Below are 19,585 nucleotides of genomic sequence, written 5' to 3' on the forward strand. Positions count from 1 at the left end.
ATGTGGAGTTTCAAAAAAGCACTAGTAGTAGATGAGAAATATGCGTGAGTCCCAGCATTAGAATTGGAAATCAGAATGAATCTCCAAGGTCTACCTATGGATGTAGCTGCTATATGCCGCTGGCGATGAACACCCTCTAGGACTAGTTATTTGAAAAAATCTTTTGTCAGATTTTGTATCTAGTGTTAAGGTGTGGATAGTGGTAGATTATTGATGTAGTGCCGGTTTTTGCGTGTAGTGTCAGATTATCAATGTAGTGCTAAATCATGGGTGTAGTGCCAGATTGTGTGTGTAGTCAGATTGCCCATGTTGCAGTAGTTAAGAAATATTTTTTCGAAAGCTTTGGGAAACCACCAAAAGCAATTATCTTTGACTGAAATTTCCTCAGGGCCTTCCGAATATACTCAGCAGCTGGAATCAATTATTTTGAATGATTTCATTCAAAATTGAGGCTGTATGACGTGGAGAACTGATTGGCGTAATATTACACACTGTGGGGAAGTGAGGCTTTGGGATCGCTCACCATTAAAAAAATACAACGACGTATGGTATTCTTCTAATATTACACGCTACTAAAGGGACATCCAAGGTTCGTGTCAATGCCACTGGCAGCAGGAACTAGAAATCTGCTATAACTATTTGACGATGTGACGTGTACTAGTAGACTCGTGCTGAGAGTTTTGAGCTTAGTATAGCTCTTCTACAGCTTGGTGATACCCTAAGGAAAGCGAATACGGAGTACAGAGCGCTGAATGGTCAATATTTAAGTGCAAAAAATTCCATTATGTATCAGAAGAAGAGGACATCAAGTCTGAAACTAAACATAAACAATTCGAACGCAATGCAACGCAGGAGATGCGTTGAACAGACCTAAATGCTCATAGCAGCTATGCAAATATGCTCATCTATTCCGCCTTAGCAGCCGTCCGCATCTTTGCAAAGTCCGGCGTTCCAAGCCCAGTAACAGGATCCCAGCCCTGAGTCGCATTCCAGCTCGCATAAGGAACGACAGGACCACCATTAGTAGGCCCACTAAAGCGACCGTTCCCATCACAGCCGGTACTTCCACCAGTGGTGATATCATTCAATGCGGTGCGGCCGTCGGAGTATAACCACGGGTTAAGGAATCCCATAGGCGCTTTACCAGTCTGGATACGAGCATCATTCAGGAGAGCAATAACACCTGCGAAGGTAGGTGCAGCGCAAGATGTACCATCTACAGAGCTGAGAGAGCCCTTCTCATAGATAGCGTAGTTCTCACCTTGGGCGGCGACATCGGGGAATGCACGGCCATTTGGATTGAAGAGACCTTCCCATTTGTTACCCAGTTTGGTCAGGTACGATCGGACAGCGTCGTCTTGCCATGATGGTCGATCCCAGAGATCGGAGAATCCACCAGAGGAAAAGTAGACGGCTTTCTCGGGAGAGGTGTGTGTTGTTGCGCCGACTGATGTTACCCAGGGACAGGCTGCTGGGAATTGGGGTGGGAAATGGGTTTGGTTTTTGCCGTCATTCGTTTCACACGCTGCGCCAACGCCAGAGTCTCCTGATGAGAAGATTACGGACACACCACGGCTGCCGAGTTGGGAGTACAAGTTGCAGACGGTCTTTGCGTACTTCTCTGGTACGCTTTGCTCATCTTCGCCGTAGGAGTTGGAGATAACCTGTGGCATTTCCTCGTCGCTAAGTTTGAGTACGTTCTGGAGGAATTCCAGGTATGGCTCGTTGTTGTCGTCATTAGGGTCTGGCTGATCAAGGTCGGGGACAAGAGGGGCGCGTCCGCCGGTGCTGAACTCAGTGACAGGGACGGGCGAGCTCACACCGACGATGTACTGGAGATCCAGGTTGGCTTCGCTGCTGTCCTTGGAAGAGGACTGGTCGTTGCCGCCGCCATTATACTGAATGACAGTGAAGTTCTGGCCCTGGGCATATGGAGCAATGTTCTCTTCGAACAATTCGAGATCCTCGTATCGAGCATACTGTTCCAAGTAACTGGCGAAAGCAACCTTGTTACCATTATCATCCCGGGCCTGGTAGTCACCAATCGAATAGAGATCCTTCAAGCATTGCGGAGTGATAGCGCTGTTGCAGTCGGCACTGGCAACTTGAACAGCAGCGCGGAATATTTCATCGACTTCTGTCTTCTTCTCGCGAATAGTGGCGCGGTTTGGGTGAATATGACCGAACCGAGTAGTTGGGGTAACCAAGTTGACATGAGAGACCAAAGAGTCAGGAATCGAGTACTGCAAAGTCCGAAGTCGCTCAACATGCTCCTCATTGCTGATATAGTACTGGAAATTGGCGTCTAGCAGTTTGTTGGCTGTTTCGACGGTTGTTTGAAACTTCAGCCAGTCCGCATCCCGTTCAATATTTGTGATGCCAGCATCTTCCAACCACGTCTGCACAGCGTTGACCGAGGCAGCACTGGGCTGCAGCATACGTTTCATCTCTTCGTGAGTCCGGAAGTGCTTGCCGTAATCCGGGTGATCGGGGGTCGACATGTCCATCAAGGCCTGCTCGAATCCAGGAACATCCCCCTGTGCGAGTGCTACTTGCAACTTCATAGCCTGGCTGGCCTTGGGTGTACGAGAGTAGTGCCATCCTATACAACAAATTTGATGATATTAGATCCAGGGATTGTCAATCTAGCGGGAGAGCAAACATACCCTCAGGGACAGCAACCAGCTGCTCAAAGACTTCAGCCGTAACATGAGATGCAAGAAGCGACACAGCCGCCAGCGACAAGATGCCGCGGTTCAGGAAAGGCACGAGCATATTGGAAAGGAGCGAATGAAGACTCCCTACCAGGGGCGCGGCCAGGCCGGACAAATGCCAAATATTTAAATAGGCAAGGTATACTCCGAGCTTGGAATGGGGACACGAGAGAGGAGGGGAAGGTTCACCGTATTATTTATTATGGTTGCATTCGCGGGGAGAATGAGCCACTAAAAGACCCAAGAATGTGGTGCAAGATCCTCTCTCAGGGTCCAAGACCAACCACTCCTGATTGAGAACTGCATGTCCATCGCAGCTTTAAACATGGCGGGCGCTCTTGGCCTTGCATGGTCCCACAGGCTTAGTGGACCCTGGAGGCGGATGTCCGTCGGGAGCGATCCATAGTCTCAGTCACGATCAGGTCCCTGAAACCCCTGATCCAATGAAGTCGGATATTGCAGTCTGCAGCTTGCCGTCTCGTCACAGGTGTTCCACTGCAATTCTCACGGGGGAACACCGGCGAAGGGCCGGGCTAAGAGAAATCGATGACGTCCGGGTGAATACTCAGACTACTCCATCACTGATGTGATCGGTATGGAGGGTGACCTCCTTTCCTCGGCTGAGACATTTTGACCGACGCGCGACGCGGTGGTACTCTGATGATCGACACGGGAGCCCCACCCACTTGATACGAACGAATGTGAGGGGCGTGGGCCTTCCAGATCCAATGTGGCTGGGACTTGACTGCATGAGATCGATAATCATCAAACATCCATGGATGGGCTGGTCCAGATAGACAGATGTCCAGGTGGAAAAGCAAATGATTACCGAGTCGGACTGGGTTGGTGGAATCCTGAATGCAACTATCTCAACCTCCAGGGCTCGGAAATCATGAAAACCTTGCCAAGTCGACGATCACCTTGGCGCATGATCATAGAAACTCAACCTTGGAAGCCTTGAGGATTGAAGTGGAGGTTGAGAGAAGACAGTTTCGTGGGCTTGGATATATAGCTCAACCTGCGAGTTCCTGATATCGTCAAGGTATATAATGGTGTGAGCTCAAGGTGATTCAAGGTGCATATGCCATGCGTCTTCCAATAACGTCCGGTTCGAATTCGAATGCTTATTGTTGTCAAAAGCCGTGGAGCTTCTAAATCAGCCTCGGGCGGCACAGTAGTGCCACACTGCTGGTCGACCTCGGGATTATTGAGAAAAAAAAAAGTCTTTTTTGCTGGTATGAGCGTGAGCATGAAAAAAGAACTTGAATGTATTTCTGGGAATATTCACAATAACAAAGTTGCAGACCTCAAGTGGACTTTCTCCCAACCTTGAGCGGACTCTTCTGAAGTGGTATAGCGGCAAGCACCAATACACCAACCAAAGCGACCGCCAAATAGAAGGTTGATCGCACTGCAAGATCATATGAAAACGCGACAGCCGCCACATACTGCGAGGGGACTTTCCCTGCCAGGTTAGCGGCGCCTAGATGAATGACGCTTTACGGCGCGAGATCTGGCGCTGTAATTTCTATGCTGCTTGTGAGAGGATTTAGAAGAATCGCCTGTATCCTCCTGCGCCGAGAGGGTTGCAGAAGTGATAGATACCTCAGGTGTCCACTCCAAGTCTTTTCTAGGTCATGAGGAGCCAGTCGCGAATCATCATTATTAACGAGGTTTAGGGCGTCTTGCTGAGTCATAGCTTTCCGTTCAGCAAGAGGCACTCTAGTAAGAAGAAGAAGAGCCTTGTGAAATTTGGAATGCAGATAGGCAATTGAGAGGGAATCTATGAGATCGCCGTTCATTGAAAATAAAGAAAAACCACGAGAGACTACCCAAAAATCAAGCGCCCACTCCGACTTCGATGCAAGAGAGTTTCATCTTTCATGTCAGCATGCGCAATATGAACAGTATTTGTCGTCTTCCAGGCCATCATTGCTTGATCTAATTAAGCACCACGCTAACTCAATTTGCTTTATATCCCCCACTCCGACCTCGACCCCGATTCCAATTCCTCTTACTCCGACCCCTCCAACTTTCGAACTATATAACGATCCAGCCCCAATGGGGTTATGCAACCTTCATTTTTGGTTTTTGGGGTTTTTGGTTAGTGTTGCCCAAGCATGGCGGAATACCCGTGTATGGCTGACGAAAATACTTCGTTCCTCATCGGCCCTCGAGATTAACGCAAAAGGTTTGATGTAAAGTAAATATCATTAATAGTATGTGCAATACTGAACATGGATATGTACCTAGGTAAGATATTGAGGAATAGAATGTTCAGCTCTACCCGTGGACAGGCAGTGAGATATTTCAAGTTATATACAATAGGTACTGCACCACTGCAACCTTCAAGTGTGATCGGGGATATCACCACGGATATATTTTCACTCTTCAGATGAACTGGCGTTGTCTCCGGCTGATTCCGTATTCTCCAAATGCTGAGCGTAAACCATTTGCGCAAGAGCATCCTCAGTTTGGAGGTATGTTCTGCTACCCTGAATGAACCAAAAGGCGATCGCAATAACAAGCATGACTCCAAATACAGCAATCGCATAGTTCATCTCGCTTGGTGAGGGGTTTGGAGAACCAGGGAAGAGGAAGAAAATCGTGGTAATAACACAGTACACAATACTCACCCAGTTCAACCAGGGGCCCCAGCGACCAAGCTTGAAGGAACCACCCGCAGGCAATTTGTCACGGCCAACAACCAGCAAGGCAAGAATGGGCATTGCGTATGAAACGGTCAGAGCGATGGTACTGACACTCAGAATAGCTTCGAGCACGGTATTAGCGAACAAATACAGCACACCAACGATGCCGATTACAACGCCTTGGCCCCACAGCGATCGGGCGGGGACCTGCCAGACGGGGTCCACATGGCTGAAATAGCGGCTCCATGGAAGTCCACCGTCACGGGCAAAGCCCCAAGTCAAACGGGATGCGGTGGTCAACACACTGACACCTTGGCCCAATCCGTTGAAGATAAAAAGGGCGATCAAAACAGCACCACCTTTCACACCAATGGTCTCGATCAAGAGCTCCATGAATGGGAGGTTCGCGTTGGTGACATTCGTCACGCTCTGGATACAGCCCAAACAGACCACCATGAAGATAAAACCGGTGATCGCGCCAAAGAGAACGGCCATCCAGATCACACGGGGAGCGTTACGGCGAGGATCGGGGATTTCTTCGACCATGTGAATGACTGAGTCAAATGCAGTCAAACCATACGCAGCCTGGACAAGGCCGGTGAACCAAACGACACCATCACTCCAGCCTGTCTCGTTCATCCACTTTCCAAAAACAAACGAGGCCGGTTGGAAGGATAAGTCACTCTTGACGCCAACCGAGATGAGCATGGCAAGCGACAGAACAATAAACAGTCCTCCAAACCACACACCAACGAAGTTGTTGAACCAAGGCAATATCTGTTCCTTGCGGCAGCTAACAACGTTGATAAGGGTGAGCAGAAAGACCACACCGATGTAGACCACGAAGTTTAGCCAGCCTTCGTTGACTCCATTCCAGTCAGGTACGAACATGGTCTTCATGCCGAGCAAGAATTCGGTCATAAATGCGACTTGGGACGCGGTCAATGTCCACCAGCCGAAGGTATTGATCCACGCACACATGTACGAGACGTATCGGCCGAGGGGTGTGTTCCAGAGTCGATAGACCCAGTATGCTTGACCAAGCGCTGTAGGCATACTGCTGGTCAATTCGCCTAGAGACAAGGCGACACACATGTTACAGGCGGTGACCAGCACCAAACCCCAGAGAATAGTGATGGGACCTCCATTGGTTAGACCACTGCTAAGATCCTGGGCGAAAGTTGAGTAGGTTCCTATGAAACAGGGATTACGTTAGCCTGTGTTTCCAGAAGAACTTTGCGATATCGTGCCCAGGTGATAATTGACATGATATGAATGGTGGAGAATTCCAATGTTGCAAATTCATGTTTGGAACACCAGGACCATGAATCCAACTTGAAGTTTGTACTACTCTGGGTCCGATTCTGCGGTGATATATAATGGACCGGGTGGCAATTGACCTACCGAGAACACAGAATGCCAGAGCCAACATGCTCCATATATCGAATTTGCGGGTCAGCGCCTGGGCATGACCCATGCCTGCGAGATCGGTCGCATCTTGAACATCCTGTTCATTCTCCAACGGCGGTTTCAAGTTGTGGGTAAGCGAGTTAGACTCCAAATCCATCCCGAGGTTGTACTTCAGCCGGAGGCAATAAATATCAATTTAACTGAAAAGCAAGTAGACGTTATGCCCATTTTCTGCCTGAAGCTGGAATAGAAAGGAGAAAAAAAGCAAAAGGGGGCGCGAAGCCTGAATTCTATATATCTTTCTAGGTTTTCGGAGGTCTGATCGTCCCCTCCATGGCGCTTTCAACAGTATCTCTCCCCAGGAAAAATACGGGGCACAGATAAAGCTGGAGCCGAAATGATAGACCAATGACAAGCGGGTCCTAAGGATATTTGACGGGTGGGACAAAAAGAATTGGTCATGAGCTGGATTTACGATTCGTAACACAATTGAGAAACTCGTGTGATTTTTTTACGTGATTTTTTGTGGTTTTTTGCGGGGAGCAAGTTACCGCCTCGGTTGTACCTTCTTGAGTCAGGTCTCTCCACAGATAAGCCCGGGGTACGCGAAATCAGATCAAATGCTTCATATTGGTATCATGATTTGTAAATGGCATTGCTCCATTAAAATGAGTTGATTTATCATATTGCGAGATAGGCACAGTGCTCATTCTCTTGAAAACATGACAGGCAACTCCAATTGACCAAAATCGATGCATATATCTCAATTTTTTGCTATATCCAATGTGAATATTTTTTCTGAATTCAAATTTTACGCCGCATGCGCCACACCCAAGGGTCCTTGCAGCCATTGAAGCCTCAATTCATCGGGTCATCGGTGGCAATATTGGCCGAATGAGGAAGGTACATGCGACAGATAAGGGCTTATCGGGCAGCGGTCCAAAGTCCGCTATATAAAACATTGAATGTTGTAAAAGCTCAACATCTGCTAGTTATCTGCAAGTATATAGCGTTTGAATAGCATGTATATCATGAAATAATTCCGAGGCTTTGTAATACATTATCAGATGTAGTCTATCTCAGTGGATCTTATTCTAGAAGCTTGTCCCCACGTACCGGATTGTTTTCGTCCTACTATAGCTCTGGTGTCTTGTGATATAAGTAGATATTTCGGAGGAATAAAGTTGAACACGAGTTCAAATTATAACCTACTTCTCATTGAACTAATCTCATAAATATTCTGTCATGGAAAGAAAGGAAAGGCAAAACAACCTCCGCGGCAAGTCAAACAAGCAAGGCAGCGAAGTCGGGGACAACAGGGAGACACGCCAGGATCCACTTCATCGTAAACATTCAAACCATTCAGGCTGAAAATGCGGAGAATGGTCGGTAACAGCTTTAGCGAGACATTTTCTGCAAGATACACTCTTCATCTCATCGATAGCTCCCTATGTCCCCGGGTTTTGTAGCCCTTTTTATTGGTCTTCCTCGCCGACTCGGTGCTAAGCTCTCCTTCACCTTCCTCTCTCGGAGATCCAAGTGGACTCTCATGCTGGATATCAACAGAAATAGCATCGAGATTGACTTGGAAATGGCGGGAATAGAATGCGGGGTACGTTTCTATGACATGAGACTATCATCCATGGCTGATATCAAGCTTTTTATCATCAATAACATCATGACCTTTCCAAAATGTCACAAAGATGAGTTCAATCTGATGTGAAATCATGGACTTAAGTTGCCGAGTGCCGAGCATAGTCAGGTCCTGTGCATTATACCAAACCTATTTGGGCATTTAGAGCCCGATCCTCCTTTTAGGTCAAGACCGCCGAAGCTAATCTCCGCCGCCGAGGGCCATTGCGCTTGGGAGCCTCTCAGGCGACCATCCTGCCGAGCTTGGTAAAGTTTCAGGATTTAGTACCAAATTCTCTTGGTCTCCTATGGGCTGCACATTTGAACCCTTGCTCGGGTTTCTCTTCAAATGTTTATGATTGTGTGCAGCTGACTTTACCTGCCCGTGTGCTCTAACTACAGTAAACATGGGCTGGTACGGAGCCATGGCGACTGAAGATGAAAGTGGACCTCGGGATACTTGGGCTAGTCACTACACAGGATATGGATTAGAGTAATATTCCACCAGGCATTAAGTCATTCATGGCAAGAACTACCCATGTTGTTGAGAAAATTTTGTTACTCCTGCACTTATGGGAATGGTCAGCTACGTTCTTTGAAAGACTACCTAGGTATCATAGCGTCTAGGCCTACATAATGACCCCCACGTTATTCAAGGTTGGAGAACATAAGAAATATGGACATTCAGGCAGACATGGATCCTAAATCAAATATTATCAGCCCTTGGCTCCTTTGAGCCTGCGTACACCTGAAAATCTCACTTCCTGGCAGTGTGTAATCATACAGCATTAGGTTCTCACCCGTCATAAAGCCTTAATTTTTGATTAATTTGAAATAATTATTTCAACTACTGAGTCCATCTGCAAGACCCTGAGGATTGTTCAGCAAAGAAATCGCCGCTTTTGGTGGTTCAAATGTTTCTCAGGCCTTTTCAAAAACATTTGAAGCTTTGTGTATCTTCAAGTTGAACTACCGATACATTCGAAACCCATGACAGAAGATTTTTCCAAACAACTTGAACCTGCACATATGACTGATTATGTCTCGCCAAGTTTATTTTGTTCACTCAACCACCCGGGCACATGAAACAATTGCTCAAGTGCTAGTAGGGTCGCGTGTTTATCTCCAAAAGAACTATATAGCACCTGGCAGGTATCCATAATAAACAATACATATGTAGTATATTTCCAAGGTTGTATATGCTGTACATAATAGTGCTAGGAGAACTTCAACTTGGACATTGAAGTTACATCAATGTGAAGATCTTGACCTCAGGGGGATGAAAACCGGCATGCTACTACATAGTGATGTATGCTCGGGTGTGTTTCAAAAGTTCAGGTTCAACATTTGAAGTTGCTACATACATACTACCTAGGTAGAATTTGAATATACTACTATCAATTGATGGAATTGATGTGTCTTCAATTTCAAAAATGTTCATACTAGTAGTAACCGCCTGCTACTAGTAGTACATCCTATCATGTAGTATCCATCATGATATAAGTTCACCTGGGCAAGTCCCAACTTGAAGTTCTTATACAAGTCCTGCTACTACAACTTGAACTTCAAGTTGAACCTATGTATCACCGAATCTTGACGGGCTCCACGGGTGAAAAAAGTTGCTGGTGGAAATTGAAGTCACGCTAAACACTAACTAAGTACTAGCTTGGACATTTTGAAGGTCACATAGGGAATTTATAGAGAATCTCCAGAGCTTGCCGCTTCAAGATCGTTTAGACATGAAGATCAGACAAAGACTGATAAGCATAGATAAGATGCAGATAACCGGAACTTTATTCATCCGATCTTTTATCCCATCCACAGAAAAACTTCATCCCCACTTGGATCAGATTAATCAATCTACCTTCGTTCATATATAACATGATGGCAAAGTCTAAAGCTGCCAAGCGTAAGCGCAATGCGCAAGTCAACCTGCCACAGAAGGTCGCCAAGGCTGATACTATACTCACGCCACCACCCGATGCCGCGACCGAACCGAAACACCTCTCTACAGTGGTCGCCGACGAGGATCTCGAAATCACAATCGAGACGCTTAATACTCTTGCCCAATACCCCAGTTTGACCAAGTCGAAGGCATGCAAAGATATCCGAACCGCAGTCTATGATTTCCGCCAATCTTGTACCACGGGCGTCAATTCCGCCGAGGGCGCCAACCTGACGGCGCGGATCACCGGTGCTTTGACTGATAAGAAATACCTCGATGCTAAGATCCTTCTTGCGGAGATGAGATTGCGGGGTGAACAGCCAAAGATCGGAGCATTGTGCCGTTGGGTGCGTGATCTGGATGTTGTGAGTGGCCTGTCAACACAACCAGAGCTAGTCAATCAGGCACCCCCCCGAGCGAAGTCCAGAGGACCTGGAGCTACTTGGTGTCCTCGATGCTGTTCTACGTGTCAGCACACCGATCGATGTCAGCCCGAATGCTGTCTTCTCAACATCTCCCATCGGTTTCCAGTCCATCTGGGACCTGCGCCCCTCATCGCCACCGCTCGAAATCTACGCCTCCGTCCTCGATAACTCCATTCTAAAAGATGCCCCATCATCACCATCCGCTATTCGCATCATCGAAACAACACCTGGACCCCTCCGGAAGCCTCCAAACCATCATCCCGCTATCCTTTATACGACCGCTCCCAACGCGGTCCCTCTTGCCCCCGTTGGTCCGTCCATCACCTACCACCCACATCCCGCCGTTCCCGGCCTCGGAATGGCCATGAATGTCCTTACTCCCGCTGAGTGCAAGGCTATTATTGCGGCTGGCGAATCCGTCAACTTCATACCGGATGTGCCTCTCCGTGAAGATGGAGATATGAGCGTCCTCGCTCACAACTTCTACTGGATCATCGACACAACCTTCCACGACATGCTTTGGGCTCGCATCCAATCTTACGTGCCCCAGTCTATTGATGGTCGCTTGGTAAGGGGTATCAACCGTCGCTTCCGCGTATACAGATATGTCCCTGGCGCTGAGTACCGATGCCATATTGATGGTGCTTGGCCCCCATCCGGCATCTTGCCCGATGACACATACGTTTACGATTCCTCACCGGAAAATAAGAAGCAGAGCTCGATGTACACCTTCTTGCTTTATCTTAATGATGAGTTTGAGGGTGGCGAGACCACATTTTTCATGCCTGCTGCACGGGAAGGAACCCTGAACGCATACCCTGTTCGACCAGTAATGGGTGCTGTTGCTATCTTCCCCACGGAGAGGCTAACGGTGCCTTATTACATGAGGGTACTGGTGTCAGGAAAGGAGCCAAGTATATCATCAGAACGGACGTAGAGTACGATGTAAAGCCTTCTGAAGAGTAAAACCAGATTGGGTGTCTGAATACGAATAATAAACGAATTAACATTGAATAAATAACTAGGTTCTCCACGTAGAATGAATATGCCTCAACTACATACACATATTTCAAGATTTGGTGTCTTCCTAGTGCCTTGGAATGCATAAATGCATACTCATATCACAATCACAATCCTGAGGTCACAATCGGTGAAATGGAAGCGCTTGGACGAACGGTGGAGCCCCAAGTCCACGTTTACGCGTACTCTGGAGTACAGCACATACATTGGCTCCACTCCTAGTTTGCTCTCAGCTAGCCTCTCGAACCTATCAAGAAATACTAGCCCAGAACCTTACTAGGTGATACGCTAGCCTGCCACGGGTAATAAGCGCGAAAAAAAGCAATGCTTGATTGGATTGCCTCCGACAAACATCATGACTTGCAGATTGGACCCCGAGGCCGGGAGAACCCCATGTGCATTGGGGAACAGAGTCATAAGACTCGCTCTCATGTCCCTTTTCGAGTTGTCGGCGCGTATCTCGGGCACCTGGAAAATGTCCAGGACAAACTGCGTAAGTGCCGCAATGTGCTCCATAGATGAGCGCAGCTGTTGTATCAAACGCGCCAATGAATTCCTCCCCACACTTGGCGCCCGATTTCCTTGATTTATTGGTGAAATCCCTCAATTCATATGTACGGTGATAGGCAAGCTTCAAGTTTGTGATGGTGGGGGGCTAAAATAGTTGCATACACTGCGCTGTGCACTGGCCGACGTGCGTCATACTAGTCCCAATGTTTAGCCGAGATCTCGATCTCGATCTCGATATTTGTCAAATTTTGGACCAAGGGAATCCCTATATAATGATGACATGGGACCCTTCAAGTCGTGGCTCTTTCCAGCTGTGTAAGGGATAAGCATCACTGGGAGCTCAGGTTCAACATGTCTCCACTTAGGCCATGCAAAGTCATTATTTCAGGAGGGGGCGTTGCGGGTTTGACTCTCGCTGTCGCACTAGATAAGATTGGTGTTGATTACCAGCTTTTAGAGGCCTACCCTGACATTGCTCCTAAAGTGGGTGGAGGCATCTGTTTCCTTCCTAATGCCCTGACTATCTTCGACCAATTGGGCTTCTATGAAGACCTGACTACTATTTGTCCCCCTTTGAGCAATTTTGGTTTTAGAGATCCCAATGGAGACTTGTTATCGTCTTCGGATAATAACTGGGATCCCGTGTCTCTGTGCAAAGAAAGGTCTGTCTTTCCAACTTTATCCCATTTTATCTTCCAGATGTCTGCCTGACCTCTCGGTTCGTGAAATGTGAAGCTTGTAGCTAAATTAAGAACTAGATATGGTTATGCATTCCAATGGATGGAACGATCTGCACTCCTACGGGTTATGTACAATCACCTAAGTGACAAGTCGAAGGTCCTGACCGGTAAGAGGATCAAGAGTGTCGAGAATAGTGAAGATGGAGCTGTGGTAACCACCACGGATGGCTCCGTCTTTTTTGGTGATATGGTCATCGGCACAGATGGCGTTCATTCTAGCGTTAGAAAGGCGATCGTTCGTCAAGCTAAAGAGCGTGGTCTTGGGTCGGAGTATATGGAAGAAGACAGTGAGTTCATCTCTTTCCCCAAGAGCTATGACGAAATTGTCTAACTTGGATGAATTACAGACGTGACTTCTGATTTTGCCTGCATATACGGAGTGTCTCCAAAACTCGGGGGTATGCCCGAAAATTGCCTTGAATTCAGATTCAATCGTGGATCTTCCACCCTCATCGGAAATGGACCACCTGATCGAACATTTTGGTTCTTTTATAAACAACTAGATCGGACCTATCGCGGTACTGAGATCCCTCGTTTCAGCGAAGCGGACTTGGAGAAGGTTGTGCGAGAGCACTGGGACGAGTACATCACAACTGATATACAACTTTCGACACTCTATGAAACAAGAACTGAGGCTTTGTATACATCCATGCAGGAGTTTGTTTTTAGCAAGTGGGACTTGGACAGAATGTTGATCCTGGGCGATGCAGCGCATCAGGTATGTCAATGAGAAAGATGATGGGACCTTCGCTGGCTAATGAAGTCTGCTTTTCCAGATGACATCCATTCTCGCTCAAGGAGGTGCCCAGGCTGTCGAAAGCATCGCGTGTTTTGCCAACTCATTGAAGAAAGTATTATCTGACGTATCCAAGACTGGAAGACTGTCGGCTAGGGAAATCCATGACATGTTTCAACAGATACAAGATATGCGACTTCCACGAGTGAGAGCCATGCTTGAGAGCTCCAATAAACGGCAGTGCATGGATGCAATGGTAACCTCGGAATTGGAAGACTTGATGTTAAACAAGTTTCCTAAACTAGTGCCTGGAATTATTGTGGAGAGATGGGATGAGACATTTGAGCAATCTGTGTTCTTGGACATGTTTCCAGTACCTGAGACTCTGAAGGCATCGTGGCTTTATTGTCAATCTCATGAGAGAAAGACAGAATTGATGAGAAGCTCATTGTAAGCGGATCTCGTTAACATTTTGGATGCTTTATAGCGCTGTCAAGGGATAGGATGTCACAATCAACTTGAAGGTTGGAGTATTCGAGCGCAGCTATTATATACTAAATTTGACGTTTGAGATTTCAGACTGAAGCATGTGCTTTTTTTAATTTGTCTCATATGTCTCATATGCTTATCCTGGTCTCCGTAGATCCTCACATGAGTCAACTTGTGATTGCTGAGACTTGAAGATCAAACAGGAATGAATCTCGACCTTGCATTAATCATTTCTCTGTATCGCCGTACGCAAGTATGCCAGATTCGGAACACTTAGTGAGATATTTATTCCATCTGAGTTCTTCCAAGGTTCCAAGGTTATCTCCGCCATGCTTACTAGACATCTGGAGTTAGCCAAGCATCTTCATATGGATCTTGATCTTGACCTCGGCCCCGGGGGAGTAAGACTAACTTTGAAACACAGGTTCACCTAGAGGGAGAGAGTCCTAAGCGATCCGGGGCAAGGCCAGCCTTGTCAAGAAAAGAATGGGGGCCAAATTAGCGCATAAAGTTCAAATGTTGTGGCGAGCTGCGTTCCATACATTCTACCCCAAACATTGAATGTTCCTAGCCACATGCCCTTTTTAACTCCACAGCCTCACAAAGTCAAAACACCATCTCTTGCAACCCGCGATACGAGAGTGATATACCATGAAATTCATCATGACAGACTCAACCACTAGAAGGGGAAGAATCCTCTTCATCACCAACACTGAACCCAGTGAATCCAATGTCTTCCTAGCCACCATGCACGCCTTACTACAAATCCAGCCAGACGCAGACATCCACTGCGCCAGTCTAGGTGCACTAGCAAATGGAGTCACGACTGTCGTCGAGAATCTTCGTCAAAGCGTCCCGGACACAGAAGCGATAACTTTTCACGAGTTAAGGGGTATACCAATGAAACAAGCCATGAACCTCACCTTTTCGAGGCCAGGTGCACCACCCAGAATTCCGAATTATCTCCCAGTCTCAGCGCTACAAAGACCTGGATTTTTCAAAACAATGCGCGCGGTGCGCGATATGATCCCGCTATTCTTACCGTATGATGGACCGCAACTTGTTGAAGTTTACTCATCTATCGTGGAAACTATCCAGTCGGTTAAGGCGGATCTGATTGTCGTTGACACATTGATGACTGCCGCTCTCACTGCTTGCCATCACTTGAATGTTCGATTTATTTGCTTGAGCCTGAACTCACTCAAGGAATTTACAGCTATGGCGCAGCCGTATAGAGCTGTGCTGTGGAAATTTCCGTCGTGAGTGGTCTCTTTCATTGAAAAACAATGCCTTGGGCTGGTCAGGGTGGAGTTCACTAACAACGAGAAGTATCTCATCGGGCTTTGATTACCCGGTACCTTGGCACTTAATACCCCTTGATATTTACTTTATGCTCTTCACAGTCTATACATTTATGACAGATGATAGACGAAAAGGAATAGAAAATCACCTAACGGCAGAAACCGGTGCGATACTTCGTACACCTCTCGATCTATTCCGCAACAGACCACCCGGAATGAAGATTCTCGTCGGCTCTCAACCTGAGATTGATTTCCCACTCGTTGTAGCAGACGATATCTATACCTGTGGACCAATCTATTTAGGTATCTCTTCTGTTGAAAAGAAAGACCCAGATCTAGCGGCATGGCTTGGCAAGGCTCCAACAATTTATGTGAATCTGGGTTCCTTGGTTCGTCTCAGTGAGCCCAGAGCTATTGAGCTTGCTATGGCTCTAGCTGTGGTTTTAGAAACATTGCAAGGGAATATCGAGCTACCGCAATACCAGGTTCTGTGGAAGATTATGAAACTTGAAGATTATCCATTGTCGGGTCCAGATTCAAAGATTGCAAGTGTACTGGGGAAATGGATGGAAACGGATGTTGTGAGGATTGTCGAATGGTTCGAGGCTGATCCATCGTCGATTCTCAAATCGGGTAATATTGCTTGCTCCATACATCTTGGAGGCGCGAACTCTTATCATGAGGCTGCGAGGTGAGTTTTCTATGGGGACGATTGAGGTTTCGGAATTCAGAATAATGTGAGATACCAGTGCTGGCATACCTCAGATAGTTTTGCCTCAGTGGGCAGATTGCTTCGACTACGCTCAGCGGGTTGAACTGCTGGGTATCGGTTGACAGGGAAGCAGGACTGCTAAGCCGTTGTGGACGGCTCCAGAGCTCTCAAAAGTTGTGCTGGATGTGTTAGTTGGTGAGAAATCAAAGGAGATGAAAGATAAGGCCACGGCGAAGGCAGTCAAGGAGAAAGGGCCCGGGGCAGTCAATGCTGCTCGCATTATTCTTGATGAGGTTATGTCAACGTCTGCTTGATACTACCGGCCGCCTGGCTACTGGAGAATTGCTACTATGACGCTGGATTCTATGTGAGAACAGACTTCATGTATGATTTGGATTTGATTATTTGTACCACCAATGACAAACTGATTAGCAGCTATGCACTGAAACATGATAACCAAAACTAAATTGTTCGCTTGATGCGCAGATTTGTTCATTCATATGCTAACAGAAAGGGATAATACAGTTCGTCTTTAGATCATAGCAGCCAGCTGTCGCAAAAGACCGTTAGGCTCGGCAATACCCTGATCACAGATCTCATCGGCACGAGCCTGGTTATCGCCAACAGAGTAGATACGGAGCTCATCCGCATTACCAGAAGGTCGGATATGAGCGACATCGCCATTTTGGAAAGTGACACGGACTCCGTCGGTGTAGTTCACCATCTTGATCGGGGTAAAGCCGGCTGAAGAGGAGAAGACCTTCTGGAGTTGATCGCGGATCTGGGAAAAGTGCTCGAGTTCTGAGGCAGGAGAGTCGATCTTGTTTCCGTTGGGATCAAGAGGGCTCACACTGTTATCATCATAACGAATAGACTGGATAGACTTGTCGGTAGGTGAGAAGCGCTGCACAATCTTCGCACTTGTCGGGCGAGGGAAGTTTCGGATAACGGACGCGCGACTGAAACGGGCCGGAAGAGATGTGAAAAGAGCCGGGATGGTGGTCTGACGCTTGCGAGATGCGAAAAGAACAGAAAGCAGAGGAAGAACTGCATCGCGGGTAGGGAGGGCTTGAAGCTTCTTGCCGTCCAATTCGATGTCACATCCTGTGAGGAATCCACCGTTCGCCTCCCAGCCAAGGACACGGCTACGTCCCTTGGAGACGGCGTCCTGCATGCCGGAAATGACATAGGGGCTACCGATTCTTGTCTTGGGCTCGGTAGCAGTGGCCAGAGCACCTCGGTCAATAGCATCGTTGGTACTGATGGGCACGACTACGGCGTCGGCACCCAGGAACTCGGCAACAACCATACCCAGCAAGTCGCCACTGAAGAAGCGGAGCTTGCCATCCTGGGGTGCGAGAAGAAGGGGACGATCGCTGTCTCCATCTGTGGACAGGACCGCATCGAAACTCTGGCCTGTGCTGTCGTAAAGAGCCTGAACTGTATCCAGCTGGGCTTGGTCGATAGCCTCAGTATCGATGGGGACAAAGGTCTCACTGCGTCCAGCTGGGACGACCTCCGCGCCGAGAAGCTTGAACAACTCAACAAGAAGATCACGGCCAACGGCAGAGTGCTGGTAAACAAGCAACTTCATTCCCTGCAGGGAATCGCCCTTGAAGAAGTCGACGTATCGCTGAATGTAAGAACTCTTACCCTCGGGAATGGCGGGAACAAGAGTAGAAGTGGCACTGCGGAGCATGCCCTGCTCAGTGAAAAGAGACTCAGCGAATGGCTGAGCCAGGAGCTGAACACGAGTAACTTCAACAGACTCATTGATAGGCTGCTCGTCCTTCTTCAACAACTCTCCCTTGGAGGTGTTGAGCTTGTAGCCATTGCGATCGAAAGGAATATGGCTACCAGTGACCATAATACTTCCCTTGGCTCGCTGTAAGGCAAAAAGCGTCAGGGCAGGTGTGGGGATCGCGCCTAGACTGATAGGACGCATGCCGCCATCTCGCAGAGCCTGCTCCACGGCTTGGCACAGACCCCCGCGGTTAGGGTCAACATAGCCAATTGAACTGGGACGAAGATCGTATGCGTAGTAGAAGTCGTCACCAACTTCAATACCACCTTCGGAAACAGGGATTTTCTGAAGGTAGCGGATCTCACCCAGGACATTGGTGTAGATCTCCAGTTGAGTCAAATGAATGATCAAGCCACGTCGACCGCTTGTGCCGAACTTCAAGACCTGCGGCTCATAGGCGAGGCGAGCCTCTAGAGAGTCTGGTGATGGTGCAGACATTATGTTTAGGATTCAGACAATGTAGTTGTGCTGAAGATGATGAAGGAGAGAAGAAAAAAAGGGAAAGTCGAGTTTACCCCACGACCATAAAAATGCGCATTCGGCCATACAAATTTGCCCCGCTTACACCGCATCCAGATGCCAGGGACCAAAATTTCCCCTGAACGGGTATCAATATTTTCCATGTGGCGATTCCAAGGCTTTTTTTATTGAAATTTAATCATAGAACTAGGAGTTTTTAGAGAATCCTTTTCTAGAGTCTTGCTATAAATAAGTTCCTTTTTGTATTATTTGTCAATTGACCTGTGTACTCCATATGCAACTGCAACTTTCATAACACTTCACGCCACGTGGGTGCTTATTTTTTGCAAAATTTGCATGGATTTCCAATTGATTTATTTGAAGTGTATGGAAATTATTTCAATCACGAATTGACATTGGAAAGACAACGAGAGACTACCTCATTAAGGAATATTCCTACAACCTTGGAATGAAGTGAGAACAGCTCTGGCCTCCAGGAGCGGCGGGCGGTCTAGACGGATGACTCAGCAAAGAGATTTTCCAAGTTTCTGCCTCAGGCCGAAAGTTCTATTTTTAGTCTATACGATTAATCCAACATATTCAACACTTGAATAAGAAGGACGATATCTAACTGTTGGAAATAAGGGATTGATTTCATGACTCGGTTTATTCTAAAAATCTTGAAAGGCTTATATTTGACAGCAAAACGAACACTTACCAACCTGAGTCATTTAATCTCGTCTACTCCGTAGTAGTGACAACTCCATCACTGATGGGGCTGAACCAATCAATTGATAATAGGACATCCAAGGAGAATTTTATCTGCAGATTCCCCTCAGACTTACTGTGAGGAATGATTAAGTTTGCATTTATTTACTACTGACACTCCATGGCTGGCATCCATCCCGTCTCTAATTATGTAGTGGTATACCACCATCTCCACTCAGTTCAGGCTAAACCAGCAACCTGAACGGCCCCCACGCTAAGCAAGGCTTCGCACTCTGAGACTACACGGAGTAGCAAATCAAATCCATCCA

The 19,585-nt window shown here is 47.3% G+C and overlaps 7 protein-coding genes across 7 annotated transcripts; 4 read left to right on the plus strand and 3 right to left on the minus strand.

Moving 5' to 3' along the window:
- Window positions 1-905: 905 nt before the first annotated feature.
- On the minus strand, window positions 906-2,775 carry N7483_012617 (S53 family peptidase; the record flags this gene model as incomplete). Its single annotated transcript, XM_057096044.1, has 2 exons — window positions 906-2,602; window positions 2,667-2,775. 2 exons carry the CDS (start codon window positions 2,773-2,775, stop codon window positions 906-908), a joined length of 1,806 nt encoding a protein of 601 aa, XP_056942015.1.
- A 2,323-nt stretch (window positions 2,776-5,098) lies between these two features.
- On the minus strand, window positions 5,099-6,932 carry N7483_012618 (putative amino acid permease family protein; the record flags this gene model as incomplete). The annotated part of the gene is made up of 2 exons (XM_057096045.1): window positions 5,099-6,558; window positions 6,770-6,932. The coding sequence occupies 2 exons, from the start codon at window positions 6,930-6,932 to the stop codon at window positions 5,099-5,101; spliced, it is 1,623 nt and encodes a 540-aa protein (XP_056942016.1).
- Window positions 6,933-10,291: 3,359 nt separating this feature from the next.
- N7483_012619 (uncharacterized protein) lies at window positions 10,292-11,714 on the plus strand (the record flags this gene model as incomplete). Its single annotated transcript, XM_057096046.1, has 2 exons — window positions 10,292-10,699; window positions 10,770-11,714. The coding sequence occupies 2 exons, from the start codon at window positions 10,292-10,294 to the stop codon at window positions 11,712-11,714; spliced, it is 1,353 nt and encodes a 450-aa protein (XP_056942017.1).
- Window positions 11,715-12,658: 944 nt separating this feature from the next.
- On the plus strand, window positions 12,659-14,237 carry N7483_012620 (FAD-dependent oxidoreductase; the record flags this gene model as incomplete). The annotated part of the gene is made up of 4 exons (XM_057096047.1): window positions 12,659-12,969; window positions 13,066-13,334; window positions 13,395-13,765; window positions 13,824-14,237. The coding sequence occupies 4 exons, from the start codon at window positions 12,659-12,661 to the stop codon at window positions 14,235-14,237; spliced, it is 1,365 nt and encodes a 454-aa protein (XP_056942018.1).
- Window positions 14,238-14,935: 698 nt separating this feature from the next.
- N7483_012621 (uncharacterized protein) lies at window positions 14,936-15,535 on the plus strand (the record flags this gene model as incomplete). The annotated part of the gene is made up of 1 exon (XM_057096048.1): window positions 14,936-15,535. One exon carries the CDS (start codon window positions 14,936-14,938, stop codon window positions 15,533-15,535), a length of 600 nt encoding a protein of 199 aa, XP_056942019.1.
- Window positions 15,536-15,788: 253 nt separating this feature from the next.
- On the plus strand, window positions 15,789-16,599 carry N7483_012622 (uncharacterized protein; the record flags this gene model as incomplete). Its single annotated transcript, XM_057096049.1, has 2 exons — window positions 15,789-16,264; window positions 16,416-16,599. The coding sequence occupies 2 exons, from the start codon at window positions 15,789-15,791 to the stop codon at window positions 16,597-16,599; spliced, it is 660 nt and encodes a 219-aa protein (XP_056942020.1).
- A 218-nt stretch (window positions 16,600-16,817) lies between these two features.
- Window positions 16,818-18,527, minus strand: N7483_012623 (uncharacterized protein; the record flags this gene model as incomplete). The annotated part of the gene is made up of 1 exon (XM_057096050.1): window positions 16,818-18,527. The coding sequence occupies one exon, from the start codon at window positions 18,525-18,527 to the stop codon at window positions 16,818-16,820; it is 1,710 nt and encodes a 569-aa protein (XP_056942021.1).
- Between the last annotated feature and the right edge of the window lie 1,058 nt (window positions 18,528-19,585).

The sequence above is a fragment of the Penicillium malachiteum genome (genome assembly GCF_028827825.1).
Source record: "Penicillium malachiteum strain IBT 17515 chromosome Unknown utg000005l:1.0-9002435.0:326005.0-9005861.0, whole genome shotgun sequence".
Classification (NCBI taxonomy): Eukaryota; Fungi; Ascomycota; class Eurotiomycetes; order Eurotiales; family Aspergillaceae; genus Penicillium; species Penicillium malachiteum.